Source organism: Lemur catta, chromosome 7 (assembly GCF_020740605.2).
Source record: "Lemur catta isolate mLemCat1 chromosome 7, mLemCat1.pri, whole genome shotgun sequence".
Classification (NCBI taxonomy): Eukaryota; Metazoa; Chordata; class Mammalia; order Primates; family Lemuridae; genus Lemur; species Lemur catta.
In genome coordinates this window covers 74102606-74119624 of record NC_059134.1, presented here as the reverse complement: position 1 = coordinate 74119624, position 17019 = coordinate 74102606, and the positions used below count along the sequence as shown (strand labels likewise).

The window sequence follows — 17019 nt, the reverse complement described above, 5'->3', positions numbered from 1 at the left end:
CAAATGGTGGAGCCAGGGTTCCAACTCAGGTAATCGGGCTCCCAGAATCAGTACTTTTAATCACTTTACTTGAATTTCCCCAAATGCATAGCATTTCCCAAAGTGGATTCTTAGGAACACTGATCCTGCAGGATGCTGAATGCAGGAAAAAGGAAATCTTGAGTTGAGATTAACAGGTGTCCTCCGCACATATTAGGGCCTAGACTACGCCAATCTGAATGGCAGATTTTAAAGAAGTAAGTTCACCATGCAGCATTTACCAATCATATTTGAATTTTTAAAATACTGTTTCAGAAAAGATTATAAAGAAGCAGTACTTCACAGACTGTGGGTTGCTCAACACTGGTATATGGGGCTTTGCAGTCAGACACACAGGGGCCCTCGGGAGCTGCCCAGCATCAGCTCGGGGAAGACAACTGTCAGTTTCAGGAAGTTTGAAAGCTGGTTGTTAAACTTAGCTATTATTAACATTTTTATTATATAAACTTAAATGATATTACAAAGGTATTGAATACTCAAAACTTACCATTTCCTAATTGTTTTAGTACACTTTAATATAATCTGTGCTCTTAAGGTTATTTATGTCTATTGTATCTATATGGTAGAAATATTTGTGTGTCCCTAAGCATATGGAGTGCCATCATCTTGGAAGCTTAATATCTGCCAAGGTAAGAGTATTTATACCACACAAATTGGCAGGGGTTCCAAGTCAGGTTTCATTTGAGCGGAGGGAGGTCTGTCTTTAGAGAACTGGATGTTGAAGAAGCTCAGGAAATTTCACCCCAAAATTTGACTCCTTGGTATAAAGAGTAATTTGAATTAAAGGCCATTAGAGAACAACAGGCCCTTGGAAGGGGCTTTCACTCTATCTGCTTTCCTTCCATCCCAGATGGACCCATCAAAAGACCAATGGATTTCCCTTCCCTGTTATCTCCCTGTATTGCAGGAAAGAAAATCAAGAATGCAACCAGACCTGGCCCAAATCATTTCAAACGCAATACCTGTCTCTCAGGTTAATTTACAAGTCAATCTGTTTCCCCCCCAACCATTCATTCTCCCAAGTATCTATTCATCCCCCCCAGCAACCATCTATTGTCCCTAAACAGAATTACCTCTACTTCTCATCTCCCTTCCCCTCTAAAAGGCAGGTATAAAAATATCTGGATCCCACTTACATACTGGATAATCACTCTGTGATTCTCCCTGTGTGCAGGGTAAATACATCTCTTCCTCTTATTAATCTGCCTTAATTGTGAGTTGATCTTTCAGTGAACTTTCGGGGAAAGGGGAAGTTTCCTCTTACCCCACCATGTTAAACCAGCACACCATTGCAGACACACATGCTTAAACTGTTGACTTTAAGTGTGATGTGGGGAAAAGGATTCATTTTTGAGCTTTGGTCCTCTATTTCTTAGGATTGCTACAAGGGTTACATAATTTCGACTGGGTTAAAGCAGTGGTTCCCACACGTCGGCTGCACATCAGAGTCACTACAGACTGGTGAATGCTACTCACGACCTACTGCATTAGAATCACCATGGAGTACCCAGGGACCTGTACTTTAAACAAAGCCCTCCTGGACACATTGTTGCAGATGGTCTGCAGACCTGGACTTGGGAACAAGTGGTTAAAGGTACCAGTAGAAAAGAATCAAGAGATTTCTGGACTAACCAATGAACAGTTATACTTGTCTTTCAACTCCAGCATAAACAGCAGGCATAAAATTGAGATTTCTCTTTCTGAAGCATGACTTGTTACAGGGCTGAGGCAGAGAAAGGTCCCTTTACGCCCCAGTGCTACTTTGTATCTATCAACCTCTACAAGTAACTCAGCAAGGATAGGACCATTTCTCTAGGCCACCCAAAGGGTGTAGAAATAACTCGGTGATGAAAACCCACTTGTCATGCTCTTTACTGAGCAGAGTTCTTACCCATCTTGTATCCAAATCTTCACAGCGAGGCCAAGACACCAGGACAGCTGCAACCTGCTCTAACCTTCTTGTTCATCATTCTTGTCTGAACAAGGCCAGCAGCCAAGCTGAGACAGTGTATCTATCAGACTGCTGAGTCTGACAGGCCGGATCCCACCTCTCCTCTCTATCCAGCCCAACTGGACTATCAAATAGGTCAGACTATCAAACTAGTTTTGGTTCAATCTGAAGTGTTTTATTTTTATTACTTGGGTGATATATATATATATATGTATATACATACATACATACATACACATACACACACACCTGGTTATAAAATCAAAGAATATAAGAGATCATCATCGTCATGATCACAGAAAAATTTCTTTCCCTCAATCCTCTTCAACCCCACTCCTGCTTCACAGAACCAACCTCTTTTAATTTGTTAAACAGTTTCTGTTTTAAATTTTTCTTTTGGTCACTTTTGCATCCCTAAATAATGTTTATATCTCCATTTTTTGATGCATCCATTTAGCCATTATCTGTGATTATCTTTCTCTGTGACAGAAGTGGGTTTAGTTTACTTACACTACCCCAACCTTCCCGGTATCTACTACTTTTCTTATTTCCACAGTTTAAATATTTTGTGTGTGCACTTTGATCATGTACTCCACCAACACTAGATTGTGTTTCAAGTTCTCACTTCGAAAGACAAGTTTTAGAGCTCTTACTCTCTCCTCTGCTTATCCTCACCTATCCTAAGCTTTCCACTAATGTCCTCTGTCTTTCCGTGTCACTAGGGATAAAGGGACTTCCATGAGGTGCAGTTTGCCCCACTGTGGCTGCGTTTTTGAGATTCAATGGCTACTGTGATCTTTCTTGTTCAGTGTATTCAGGATTGTCCTTGAATGTTGATAACATAAAGCGGCAGGAAACAGCAGAATTTTGAATTCCCTCAGCTAATTTAAGGAAAAGAAGGAAAATGTAGTAGCCTCCTTTTTTCCCCCCCCCTGGATCACTGGAGTTGTCTCATTAAACCAAACAGCACAGAGCAGCAGGAGGAGCCAGGGCACACAAAGGTGTAAGGGGAAGAAATCGTATTAGGGCTCCCAGCAGGAGGCCCCCTGGAGACTCACACGCTAATGAGAGAAAGACCTGGAGCTCATTCATGCTAATGTGGCCTCAGCTCCTGTTCCAAAGAGGAGCAAAATGTGCCATTTGCTTTCAGAAAACATTTCAAAGACAAACCACACAAAAGGTTTTGTTCTTTCTACAACCTTTAGAATAGAGATAGGGAGAAAAATACCATTTAAAAAAATCTGTACTGTCACTTGTTATAAAACTCTATAAAAAAGTTATCAAGATTTCTCATTAGCTAACATGTTTCTAATTATTAATACTAGTAGTTTATGTAGCTATGTGTTTAAGGAATTTTTGGTGTTATTCATAATTTTGTTGTTGTTTCCTTACCTATTATTTTGTAAATAAAATATTAAAATGTTTTAGAAAGAATTTATATTGACTTTTTTTTTTTTTTTTTTTTTTTTTTTTTTGAGATAAGGTCTCACTTTGTTTCCTGGGCTAGATTGCAGCTCACTGCAACCTCAAACTCCTGGGCTCAAGCAATCCTCCCATCTCAGCCTCTGGAGTAGGACTATAGGCATGTGCCACCATACCTGGCTGATTTTTCTATTTTTTGTAGAGATAGAGATCTTACTATGTTGCTCAGGCTGGTCTCGAACTGCTGACCTCAAGCAATCCTCCTGCCTCAGGCTCCCAAAGTGCTAGGATTATAGATGTGAGCTACTATGCTCAGCCTTATATTGACCTTTTTAAGTAGCTGAGAAAGAAGAAATATTTAAGCATATACTAATGATATGTAAGCAGTTTCCTAATTCAGGAAGGCCAAAGTAATTCATAGATAATAAGTAAAGCAGAGACGTGCCACGGTATCATTGGTTAATTATAATAAACTGCTGGCCAAGATTACTGGCCAATAGATGGTGACTTCATTTATTTATTCCACTCCCGTTTTGTGCCAGTGCACAATACAGTATTTAATAAAACAGACCAAAAGCCCTACCTTCCTGGAGTTTATATTCTAGTAGAAGGAGAAAGAAACTGAAAAAGCTAAGTTGGTAAAGCATACAGTATGTTAGACGGCAATAAGTGCTATGAGAAAAATAAAGGAGCAAGAGGGTTTGGAAGTGTGTGAGTTTGACAACTTTAAACTGGCTGCTCAGAGAAACCTCGTTGAGAATGTGATTTTTGAACCCAGACCTGAAACAGGTGAGGGGTGAGTTATGTGGCTGGCTGGGAACAGCCTCAGTCAGAAACGTGACTGTCACGCGTGTGGAACGAGAGGACGGCCAGTGTGGCTGGAGGTGAGTCAGCAAAAGGAAATGTCATAGCAGGACATGGCTCCAAGAAGTGAGTGATGGGGCGGGGCTTTGTAGGCAAATGTCAGGACTTGACATGACTTCACGGTTTCTTCTGGCCTGAGCTACTGAAAGATGGAGTTTGATTAAGTGAGATGGAGAAAGACAGCAAGAACAGGATTTCGGGGAAGATCGGAAATTCAGCTTTGAATATGTTTTAAGTTTGAGATGCCCATTGGACATCCGAGGAGAGGTGTCATGCAGGCAGCTGGCAATGGGAGACTGCAGTGGACGACAGAGAGCTGGAGATATGCCCCTAGGAGACATCAGTCTCTAGGTGTTTAAAACCGTAAGACTGGAAGAAATCACCAAAGGAGGGACAGGAAAGAGATCGCAGGACTAAGGTCCCAGCATGTAAAAGGTGAGGAGGAACAACAAGGGAATTTGAAGAGTGACCAGAGGGGAGGGAGGGGGGTGGGGAAGGCCAGGTGCCCTAGTGCAGGCTGCTACAACAGAGTACCTTAGACTGAGGGGTCTATAAACACAGAAATTTATTTCTCACAGTCTGGACGCTGAAGGTCCAAGATCAGGGTACCAGCATGGTCAGGCTCCTGTGAGCACCCTCTTTCGGGCTGTAGATCCCCAGCTTCTCATCGTACCCTCACTTGGTGGTAAGAGGGTGCGAGAGCCCTCTAAGGGCACTAATTCTATCCATGAGGGCTCTATCCTCATGACCTGATTACTTCCCAAGGGCACCACCTCTTAATAACCTCACATTGATGTCAGGTTTTAGTCTGAGACTGTTGGTTCTTGGCGCGCTCATGGCTGAAGAATGACCAGACACGCCAAAGTTAGGCAAGCACGAAAATGAGGTTTATGGAGGAGAGAAAGATAGGATTACAGGGCAAGAGCAAGACATTGGTTTACAGAGCATCTACATATACCATAGATGACGACAGGACCCATTGTCGCAGCAGGGCAGGCAAACGGAAGGGCAAAGAGAGAGAGCTTGGCTATGGTCTGTGTCCTATTTTATAGTGTCCGGATAGGGACCTCCCTTGTAGTTCAGAGGTCACCATGGAACCACTTTGATTAGACAGTTGGGAGTTACATGACCTGAGCCTTAACTAAGCGTGTGGGTTCTAGGTCACTTTCCAGACTTTATGGTACCCATGTGGCTTGGCCCATGGGCTAGAGAGTCCTCTGCATTCTTTTGTAGCTGGCACACCGAGTTCTGATTGGTAGATTCATAGGGTGTTCCCTCCTGCCCCAGGTATGGAGAATCAGGGTTGTGCAGGACCCAGATGGGGGCAACAGCACCCACTTTTGTTCCCAGGAGACCTGGATTCCCTCACTATCTCCCTAACAATTGAGGGTTAGGATTGCAACATACTGGCATAACTCATTTTATTGTGCTTTACAGATATCACATTGTGCAGATTGGGTTTGGGGCACCCTTGTGTTAAGTATTAGTAAGTCCATCAGAGCCATTTTGTATCTCTGTATCAGCATTTCTTAGCAATATTTTAAAAGACAGAATGCTATTTATTGCATACTTAATAGACTATGGTATAGTGGGAACATAACTGTAATACGCACTGGGAAACCAAAACTTTGCGTGACTCGCTTTATGGCAATATTTGCTTCATTTGGTGGTTTGGAACCAGAACCTGCAATATCTCCGAGGTATGCCTGTATGAATTTTGGGGGGAACACAAATATTCAGTCCAAACACCAAGCAAAGTGTTTCAAGAAGGACAATGATTGGCATTATCAGATACTGCTGGTAAGTCACGTAAAATGAGGGCAGAGAATTGCTCACTGCAATTAGCAACACAGAGTCCACTGGTGACGCTGATGGTTTGAATGGAGTGGTGGAGGCACAGGCCTGGCGACGGTGGCCTCAAGAAAGATTTGTACACACTGTTCACAGCAGCTTTACTCACAGCAGCCACAGCCTGGAAGCAGCCCAAATGTTCACAGACACAGGTGATGGATAAACAAATCAGTGTTATTCCTTTGATCACATAGAACAGTACTCAGTGATAAAAGGGGACAGACCGCTGACACAAAACATGGTGAACCTCAAAAAATGTCATGCTGAGAGAAGCCAGAAACCAGAGTACACACGGTATGGTTCCATTTGCAGTGGCTTGAATGCGTCCTCTCCGAAATTCAGGTGTTGAAACTTAACGGCTAATGTAATGGTATTAACAAGTGGGGCCTTTAAGAGGTGATTAGGCCACGAGGGCTGCTCCCTCCTGAACGAGATTAAGGCTGTTATAAAAATGGCTTCGGGCAGGCTCTGGCTCTCTGGCGCTTCTGCTTCTGCCGTGCGAGGACCCCCTGTTCCTCCCCTGCAGGGGACGCAGCAAGGAGGCGCCATCTTGGAAGCAAAGAGCAGCCCTCACCAGACAATTGAACCTACCGGAGCTTTGATCTTGGATTTTCCAGCCTCCAGAAATGTAAGAAAATACATTTTTGTTCTTTATAAATCACCCAGTCTATGGTGTTGTTATAGCAGCACAATGAACGAAGACACCGTTTATATGAAGTTTTAAAACGGGCAAAACAAATTTACGGTAATAGAAATCAGATGAGTGGTTGCCCGGGCAGGGGAGTAGGGCTCAATGTTGACTGCATAGTGGCACAGAGACACTTTTTGGGGTCAAGGAAATGTTCTAAATGTCAATGGGGGGATGGTTTCATGGCTGTATACGTTTGTCAAAACTCATTAAGTATTATACACTTTAAATGTGTGTATTTTATTGTTTATAGTTATTGCTCAAATAACGAGAGTGAACACAAACTGTATTTGAGGGATTTCAGCGTAAAGGAAAAACTAGAAATGTGGCAGTAACAGGAGGGAGAAGTGAGAGCAAAATGGTTTTAAAGTAGGAGAAATGGTTGTTTATCTGTGTGCTAATTAGGGAACAGTGGAGGGGGCTGGGAAAATGCTGAAGCAACATCTTTGAGAAATTGAGGGAGAGGGGTTGGCCTCGGCCAGAGATGCTGGAAGCTTCCCCACAATCACAGGGGGGAAGGCAAGGGAAGGACCATAAAACTTGGCAGGGAGCGTGGGATGAGAACCTGTGGAAGTTCTCCTTTGACTGGCTGTATTTTCTCAATGAAATAGGAAACAAAGACCTTAGCTGAGGGGAAGAATGAAGGAGAAGGAGAGTTACTGGGGAGAGTGGGAGGATGAATGGACCATGGAAATAAGGAGTGATTTCTGTATAATACGGGAACCACTTGAGATTAGAGATCATGAATTAAGACTAAACCAATGAGCATGGTTGAATGTTTCCATCTGTCTTCATTGAGCTGCACAGGTACAGTTATGGATTTGGATGAAGGCAGGATTGTAGTTTAGCCAAGAGTACAGAAAAATGAGACAATGGAGTTGAAGCTATATGAAAAGGAGTGTCTATAATAATGGACTATGGATTTTAAGTTTGGCAAGGAGGGAAATGCAAACATGAAGAGGTGAGGGACAGTGGAAATGTGGTAAGAATCAATGGATTGTGGGCTTGGTTTCAGTTGAAGGATTGGTGGAATTGTGATACTAAAGAGAATGAGTTGAAAATGTAGGTAATTAGAATGATACTTAAAAGTGAGATTAAGCAGGAGTTGAGGTTCTGGGTTATGGCCAATTCTAGAGGATGATCAGAAGAACAAGTAGCTGGGCAAAGCAGAGGGCAAGATGGATGCATGAGGTCAGTGAACCAGAACGGCAGGATATAATCATCCACGTGAGATAGACTCATCGACTGAGCAGGAGCAGTGTGGGCAGTGAGTTAGTAGCTAACATTTTTAAGGAACAGGGGTGAGTGACCTGGGGGTGATGGGATGATAGTGACAAGGTAAGGTGGTCATGTTAGTCTTGGTGACAAGAGATTAAAGATGTAAAGGAGTAGGAAGTGAGTGGTCTGAGTGGCAACCAAAGGCAAAGTAGTCTCCCGCCTCATATCCGTCTCTGGGACACGAGTGGTGTGAGAGCAGATAGTCGCCGTTGAAGAGGGCTGCAGGGGAAGTTGTGACCACAGAAGAGCCAGGGATTTTGGATAGAAAAGGGAGATAAACGGAACTGCATGGAGATTAGAGATGGGGGATGCAGAATGAACTGGGAGAGCTGGCGTGACTGGCGTGAACAGGAATAAAGGGCATTATGAAATCAGTCCTGATGGTCCCAAAGCACTGGTTTCAAGACTGGGGATGTTGGCAGAGAGGGAGGGTAGGGTGTTTCCAGAAGTATGCAGAGTTCCTGGGCTTCCACATTGTATCTAAGCTGACTGGGCGGCTGTGAAGTATTTATTTTTCACGGTGGTTTAAAGGTAGAAATTCCAATTGAAGAGCTAGCATTTGGACACTCATGTTCTCAGGAAATGCTCAGATACACAAATTAGAATGTCCTGACCCAGGAAGGCTAACTGGGAAGAACAGAGACTCAGTACCTATGGCTGGCCTAGTTATAACCAGAACAGAATTGAGAGTAACCGGGTGAAAATCCCATGAAAACCAAACAAGAGTTTTGAAGAGAAATACTTTTTTAAGGAGTAGGAAACATTTGTTATTCACTTACAAAAAAGAAAAAAGCCAAAAAATGTGATGGTTTTGGTCACTTAAAAAATCCTTTATATCTTTTGGGCCTCCTTATTTACCACCCTAACCTACTCAAATTGTACAGAAGTCATTCAAGACAAAATTTAAAGTACTTTAAACTGTATTATCAGTGTCACTCATTTCTAGTAATGGTCTGAATCCAAATCCATGGTGAAAACACGCTGGCTGGTTTAACCCAGTAACAAGAGAAATCATGCTTATGAAGGAAGAATAGACTTACGCTCTTAAGACCATCATTTAAAGGTTTTCTGTCCCCCGCCTCCCCTACTGCTGGTAAGTCCAGTTTTCTAATGAAGACCAAAAGAAATTTTTTTGATACAGATTTTGCCATTTTTCAATATTAATTTCCTCATTCATTCATGAGCTAGGGTAATAATTACTATCTGATGAGGGTGACAATTCTTAAACTGATCTAATGTAGATGCCCTATAGCCTTTGGTCCTTGAATGTATGATGATGATGATGATGATACTATCACCCAACATTTATTGAATGTTTCTGTGTGCCAGGCACTGATCTGAATACTTGAAATGTATTAACTCATAAGTTCGCATGTTCATGGAAGGAGAGAAGGGTTAAGGAAAGTGACTGAGCCCATACAGCAAGTAATAGCTGAAGCCAGGGTTTGCACCCAGGCGCTGACTCCACAGCTAACACTTCCACATGTCTCATTTTGACAAAGAATCAGCAGAGGCATGTAGCCCACCTCTCCTCAAAAATCCTCATTTTCTCACAAATGATTCCTTCGTCAAGGGACTGGTTTTAAATGCTTATGATTTTTCAAAAGGCCTTAATATGATGAAATATTTTATAATGCTAAGAGTTGTTTGATACATTTTATTGGTTTTTCATTTTGTATTTTAAATTGAATCAATAATTATAAATGACACAACTTTACAGAGTGATAAGTATATTAACCGTTACATGTTTAACCTGTGCACATAAATCTAGTTTGAAAAAGGTAATAGTAAATAAGTACATATTTATCCCAATCTTTAAAAACTTACAAAACACAGGATAAAGGTATTGAAATTAGATTTCCTGGGCAATACTAGAAATCTATATGGCTAAAGAATGTTCACAAGGAGGAAAGAAACTACAAAACGAGAACAATAGGTATGCTAGATAGGACGATCAACAAAGCTGTCCTCACACATGATTTGTATGAGAAGGCTGATGCTTTCTTCTGTATTTTAGTTCCTTACACTTGCTCTTTATTATATCCTGATCTTCTAGCAAATAATACATTAAACACTACTCCTCAGAGAGGACTCTGCAATAAAATGTATACTACCTTTTGTTACTAGTTTAATAAAACATTAACCAAATACCTAATCAATTACTGTTTAAAATTTATAGTAAGAAACATATTAAAAACAAAAGATGATCTGTTTCAAATATAGACCAATTTAAATTATTTTCAATATAGCTAAACTCAATGTAGGGGTTACATTTGGTTAAATCTGTCTGGGCAGACTTCTAGGAATATGATTACGCAGGTAGACCAGTAGGATCAGCTGGTTCCCTTCCGCAGGTGAACTACTTCAGATTTCCACATGCTTCTCTCTTACTGAGGATTCACTAGGAAAGGATCCAATCATCCATTTGCTCACATAAAGCCTGCTCCCTCCTGCTGGCCCACTCTACTCCCACATTAAAAACTGCAAGTTAGTTGTGCTTTTATGGCTTTTTCACTGGAGAACGTAGGTTTGAGTTGAATTATTCAATGTGAGGATCACAGTGAGAGAACGTGGATCTTTCTTACTCTTATGAACTGTGATCTTTCCTTTCAAGGCTTCACCTGTAAAAGAAAGGCAAAAAAAAAATGTGATTAGGAATTCAAGGAATACAGTCTAGCAGAAAAGTAAATTATACCTATGCACTTCCTTTGTAGTGACATGCCACTACTTTTATATTACTTTTTAAGTTAATAGTCTTAGGTTTTTAGAACAGTTTTATGTTTCATTAATTTCTGAATGAAGCAGGAACTAACTACATGCCACAGATGTTAAATCCTTGAGAAAGAGTGAGCAAATCTGGTGGTCATGTAGGTTTGAGGATGCAGTGGACTTCTGAATATAAGAAACTATCATAGGTTCTGGGCATCTAGAGAAAAATCAAGACATGGTCCCTGCCCTCAGAGAGTTCATGGTCAAGGGTGAAGAGAAAAAGCTCTACCAACAATTGCACAATAGACATGTGTTTAAAGTGTGCTGGAGGTGAGAATTGGGGATGGTTGGAAGGCAGTAAAAGGCAAGGTAGCACAAGAATTAATGAATTAGCTAGGGCTAAAGTAACAGTTTAACCAGGCCTGAGGAGTGTGCATGTAACGGCATTTGAAGGAGAGAAAACATGTACAGAGACCCTTCAGGAATGGCATTTTGAGGAACTAAAAATTACAGTTGGCTCTTTTGTAAATGTTCTATTCAACCCTTAGCGTAAGAGTCAAAATGGAAATGTTCTATGGTGCTTATAAATTAGATTATCAAATTCTTCATTTCAGGTTCAAAGGATATACCTATGAGTTCTATATATTCCTCAATTTAGAAATATAGCCATAGTCAAAATGAATTAATAATGGATATTTCTGTTAAATTTTCACAAAAGAAAAAATTTTCAGTATCAATATTAAACAAAACATTAAAATTAAAAAATTAAAAGAACATAATTGCCTTATATAATCTGATACTGTTATTTTCATGTCTTAAAATGAAATACAATTAAAATATCTTTTCCATAATCTTAATTTCAAAGATTTCAAAAGGGTGCACCCACACTCCTTTAAGTTAATTAAATAGCATGAAGGGTCACAGTAATAAATATGTAATTCACACTGCTGAACTCTTTTCAATTGTTCAGCCTAACTATAATACCAGAATGGATCGGAGTAATTAATCAGTGTCTAATAGATATAAAATGACTGATGTTGTTAAATGTGTATACTGCAGTTAAAGCTGCAAAGAACACTCTATGGAGCGGAGCTGTACCAACTTGTTTTTATCTTCGACAGACGGCTATTAGTATACCACAAAGCAGTGCTGCAGTTCAATCAAGAAAAAAATTGATTTCATTTCAATTCTGTGATAGTGTGTTTTCTAGAATTAATTTATTCCAGAGTAATAAAATTTCACTTCCCCAGAAGGGGAAAAGAAAAACACAACAAATCATTATCACTATTAAAGCTTAAAGTTAAAAAATGAAAGAAAAAAAAATACCTCCAGATTCTCTATCATATAAAAAGCTTATTATGTACTATAACATAAAGAGAAATAAACAGCCTAATCTTATATTTTCACAGCCAGATAACATGCAAAAATATTTGAATTTTTAAAGTAAAAACTGCTCTATAAGTTTGTACAATAAAATTGTGCATTATTTTTAAAGGGGGGGGAAGAACCCCCTGAATTTATTTATTAAAAAAAAAATTCTTTTTTTTTTTAAGGAGACAGGGTCTTGCTGTGTTGCCCAGGCTGGACTTCAACTCCTGGGCTCATGTGATCCTCATGCCCCAGCCTCCTGAGTAGCTGGGACTATAGACCTGAATTTAAACTTTAAAGTGTTCTCTAATTCCTTTAAAAATACACATGCTGGGAGGCTGGTCCTTTATTCTCAGAATGTTTGAAGTGTTCAAATGTTTACAGTATTTCTTCCGGGACTAGGTTGTGAATAAAAGCAACAACCACAAAAAACAACAATAAACAATCCCCCAAACGAGGCTCATTATTTTATAGTTCCAGTTTGCTTTTAGCCAAATGTAACACAGCCAAATTCTTATTATTTTAGGCAAATTCTTAGTCTGACAAAGTCTCTATTCACATCGTCTTTTCCTGCTTTCTATATATCAACTCTACCATCAAGGATAGATTTACCATTACCAAAACAGACTTACCATTACTGAAGATATTTACATATGCAACCCATCTAGGCCAAGTAACTGTATAATTATGTTTACAACATTTTACTTATTAAAAAAAATCTTGTTGTATTGCCTTTTGGACACTAAAATAAGCATTACATACACAGCAAATTTTCCCAACTAGATTCTCAGTTTTAATTTTACCTACAAGTACACAGTATATAGCATAATGAGTCAAAAACTTTTAGATTAAACGTAACTATAGAGAAGTCTTTTCAGCCATGCCAAGATAAATCTGCTCAAGTATGATGATATTTCTGAGAACATCAGAGTTGGTAAAATGGGCCCACCAAAATCTAGCAACTGAATGCCCTTGGCTGGCATAATGTTACTCAAGGTGAGGATTTCAATGACAATGCATGTTATTGTACTTATTTATTCAGCAGAATGTATTTATAATATGCCAAATACAATATCAGATCAAGAAGGAATGAAAGAGGCAAATGACTCACTTTCTATTAGAACTCTTTATTACAGTATACTAAAATGTCATAACACAGATGTATGCATGAATTTATCTGGGAGAACAAAGAAAGGAACAATTCACTTTCTGAGGACAATAAAGAAAAGTTATAGAAATGAGCTGGGCCATAAAGGTAAGTTGGAATTCATCAAGTGAAAGAGGTCAAAATAGCTTTCTAGGTAGAATATCTTGGTCAGAAGCAAGGAGGGGGAAAAAAAAGGATGGGAAAGTTAGCTTTACTAATGAGCAGTCTGTATAGCTGGAACATACTGGGTTGTGGCTCATCTGGGGTTGTGAAAGGGTAGGGTTGGAAATGACGAAAAATGATGGTCAGACTGCCATGGGCCACTGAGTTTCTTCAGTCTGTGCATATACTTTTTATCAAATGTAAGAATATTTTGGTCATTATTTTATCAAACATTTTCTGTCCCTGCCCTCTTTCCTTATCCTTTCCTCCCCTAGCTTTTTTCCAAGAACTCCTATTATTATAGTTAGGATGGAGTGCTTGATATTTTCCCATAGGTTACTGTAGATGCGTTTTTTTAAAAATCTTTTTTTTCCTCTCTGTGCTTCATTTTGGATACATTTTATTGCTATATCTTCAAGTTCACTGATCTTCTGCCATTAATTCCATCCAGTGATATTTTCACTTCAAATATTGTAACTTCCATCTCTAGAAGTCTCATTTCCACTTCAAATCTTCTCATAGTCTCCTCACTATATACATGTAAATGTATTTATAATACTTGCTTCAACATGTTTGTCTCCTAATTCCATCTATTCCGGTCTGATCTACCAACTGATACTTTCCTGTACTCAATGTCTGATTGAATGCTGGACACTAAGAATTTTATGTTGCTGAATGTCTGAGTTTTGTTGTTTTCCTTTGTTGCCACTAAGTTACTTGTGGTTTAGTTTTTTTCCTTTCAAGGCTTGTTTTTAAACTTTGTTAAGGAGCATCCACATAGTCTTACTCTAGGGATAGTTTATTCCTACTCAGAAGGCATGGTCCTTCTGGAATCTCTACCTGAATAGTCCTAAAGAATTCTGCACTCCAGGTGGTTGAAACCTGAATGCCTTGCAGCCCTGTGTGATCTCTGGGAACTGTTCAGTACTGCCCCAGCTCCTTTGCCTGACCTATACACATCTTAGTACACATGTAAAACTCAAGGGAATTCCTATGTAGATTTTTTGAGCTCTTTTTCTGATTAGCTTGTCCTCTTCAGTACTCTGGCCTGAAACTTCTAGCATCTATTCATTAGCACCATCATTAGAGGCTTAGCAGGGTAGAAAAAAGTGTTATTTACGTACACGATCCTTTCTTTATATTCCCACAGCTAAGAAATGAGTATATTTTTCTTACTTTGAAATCTTCCTTTCAAATCTTCAAGTTGTGATCTTTAAGGGGATTCTAATATTTTGTGATGTATTGGTCTTACTATTTAAATACAAGTGCACACACCATGGATGGCAGTAGAAAAAATACAGGTAGTGCCAGAGGCAACACTGGAGTCACAAACCTCCTTCACAGTATTCAAAAAAGCCTAAGAGCAAACTATGAACCAATCACTCTAAGGAATACTAGGTAAAGAACACTTAGGATTTCAAAATGTCACTAATCTTTCAACAATATTTTGTTGTAATTATGTAGGAGAAAATTTTGGGTATCACCAAACTCAAATGCTATCTTAAATTGCCCTCAAGATTAAAACACGAACTAGTACTGCCTTTAAAATTCTAGCATTAAGATGGCAAACAATTACAATGAAGAAGAAAGCAACACTTTCAAGATTCCAAACATCAATCCAAATACCAGAGGTACTCAAAAACAAAACAAACAAAAAGTGAGAATTTAAAAGGACTTCATTTGTGTTTGCCTCATTTGAGTTTTGCTGTGTTCAAGCTTTCTGGAGACAGAGAAAATGATACTATCAAGGTTTTATTTCCATAGCACTTGCAATTTCAAAGTGAGAAAATGACAAGCCTCTACTTTAGTGATGTTTATTTGCATCTATTCAATTTATGCATCAACAGTAAAATCAAAGTTGTATTAGGATTTTGTGTAATATTTTAAACATACAGAGATTAATATGACCATCTGGAGTCCACCACTCAGCTTTGTCAAATTTTAACACATTAACTGCCATGTGAGTTGTATTTTACTCACAATAGTTTTGAGCCCAGGGCCTTGTGAAGGAAAACCTGGTCAAAACCCTGCAGCTGGTTTGTGAAAATCTTACTTGGTGATATTCTTATTGTAACAATTAACATTGACAAATTCTAAAAATGTGGATTAAATGAATAGAAGTCAATAAATTTCATTTTTCATTAAGTTACGATCCTTTTGTTTTTGACGTTTTTATTCTATTTTTGTAAAAAACACCACGGCCCCAAGGAAAAAAATTTTTTTCTACTGTAGCAGTCAATGTGTTAATATTCTGCCATAGTTCCTTCTAGAACTATAAAAGAGTTCTTTTATGTTTTTCACATGACATTGAACTCTTTGTAGCCTGCTCAAATCCTATTTCTATCCTTCCTCAGAAGTAACCACTATGCTAAATCTAGTGGTTAGCATTCTTAAGTGCTGCTTCATACTTATACTATATATGTGTATGCATGGTTATTTCACGTTTTTAAACTTTATATAAATGGCATATTGTAGGAGTCATTCTGCAGCTTTCTTTTTGCTCAATGTTGCTTTTGACAGACACATACATATATAACTTATCTGCTCTAGAGATTTTATTCTAGGCAGCTACCATATTTATCTACCTTCTGCCGATGGACATTAAGTTTGTTTCCAGTTTTTCACTTCTACAAACCATACCCTTAGGAAGATTTCTGTATACATGTGGTGGGAGACACTGAGAATACATGCCTAGGGAAAAAAATCGCTTGACATCCATATTTAACTTGATAGTATCAAAATGTTCTCTAAAGTTTTACCAATTAAAACAACCAGCAAAAGAATATGAAAGTTCCACTTGGCTACATTACTGCCAGCACTTGGCATTGCTAATCTTTATATATTTCCCCCCGAAACTGAAGGATGAGAAAGAGCATTTCATGGTTTCAGTTGGCCTTTCCCTGAGTTTCTAGTAATGATGGTTTTTTTTTCATTGATGCTTGTTGTACATTCAGATTTCCTGCCCTCAAGAGGCTCTTTCAGTGAAGGTGGGACAAGCTTATTTGAACTGCAGTAAATAGTTTAAAAAAGATTCCATAATCAAATCCTAACTTTCTAAATGTGGAGGTACATAAGAACTGTAAGAACTAATGTAAGTAAACAATGAGGTTAAAACAAAGGAATGCAGAATCTGACTAGCCCTTGAACACTATGTAAGATGTGAACAGGTGGAGAGGAGACAGTGGAGAGAATTCTGACAAATACATTCTGAATACAGTAACTATCAAATGATACTCTCTTTAATTTATACTTCTATTGGTGATATTTCTCTTTAGTTACTTGGGGAATGAAAATATTTTAGTTATATTTGCAACTTACTAAATGCTAGTTAATGCCTAAAAAGAAGTTTTCTGAATTACTCTGTGGTACTTTAAGAGCTACATAATATTCCCTATTCATTTTAATTGGCAGAAATTATACTTAAATAAAAAATTCCTAAATTATCTTTTCTTTGGGGGGGGGGCAGAGTTTTGCTCTATTGCCCGGGCTAGAATACACTGGTGTCATCATAGCTCACAGCAACCTCAAATTCCCAGGCTC

The 17019-nt window shown here is 38.9% G+C and overlaps 1 protein-coding gene across 4 annotated transcripts in view; it reads right to left on the bottom strand.

Annotated features, from left to right (window-relative positions):
- Positions 1–9742: 9742 nt before the first annotated feature.
- The window catches only part of PRMT3 (protein arginine methyltransferase 3), a 115836-nt gene continuing 108559 nt past the window's right edge, over positions 9743–17019 (bottom strand). For all 4 annotated transcript variants that reach the window (XM_045557680.1, XM_045557681.1, XM_045557683.1 and 1 more), the window contains one exon: positions 9743–10714. In XM_045557680.1, the coding sequence (XP_045413636.1) occupies positions 10605–10714 (110 nt within the window). In that variant the 3' untranslated portion in view covers positions 9743–10604. The remainder of the gene's footprint in view (positions 10715–17019) is intronic.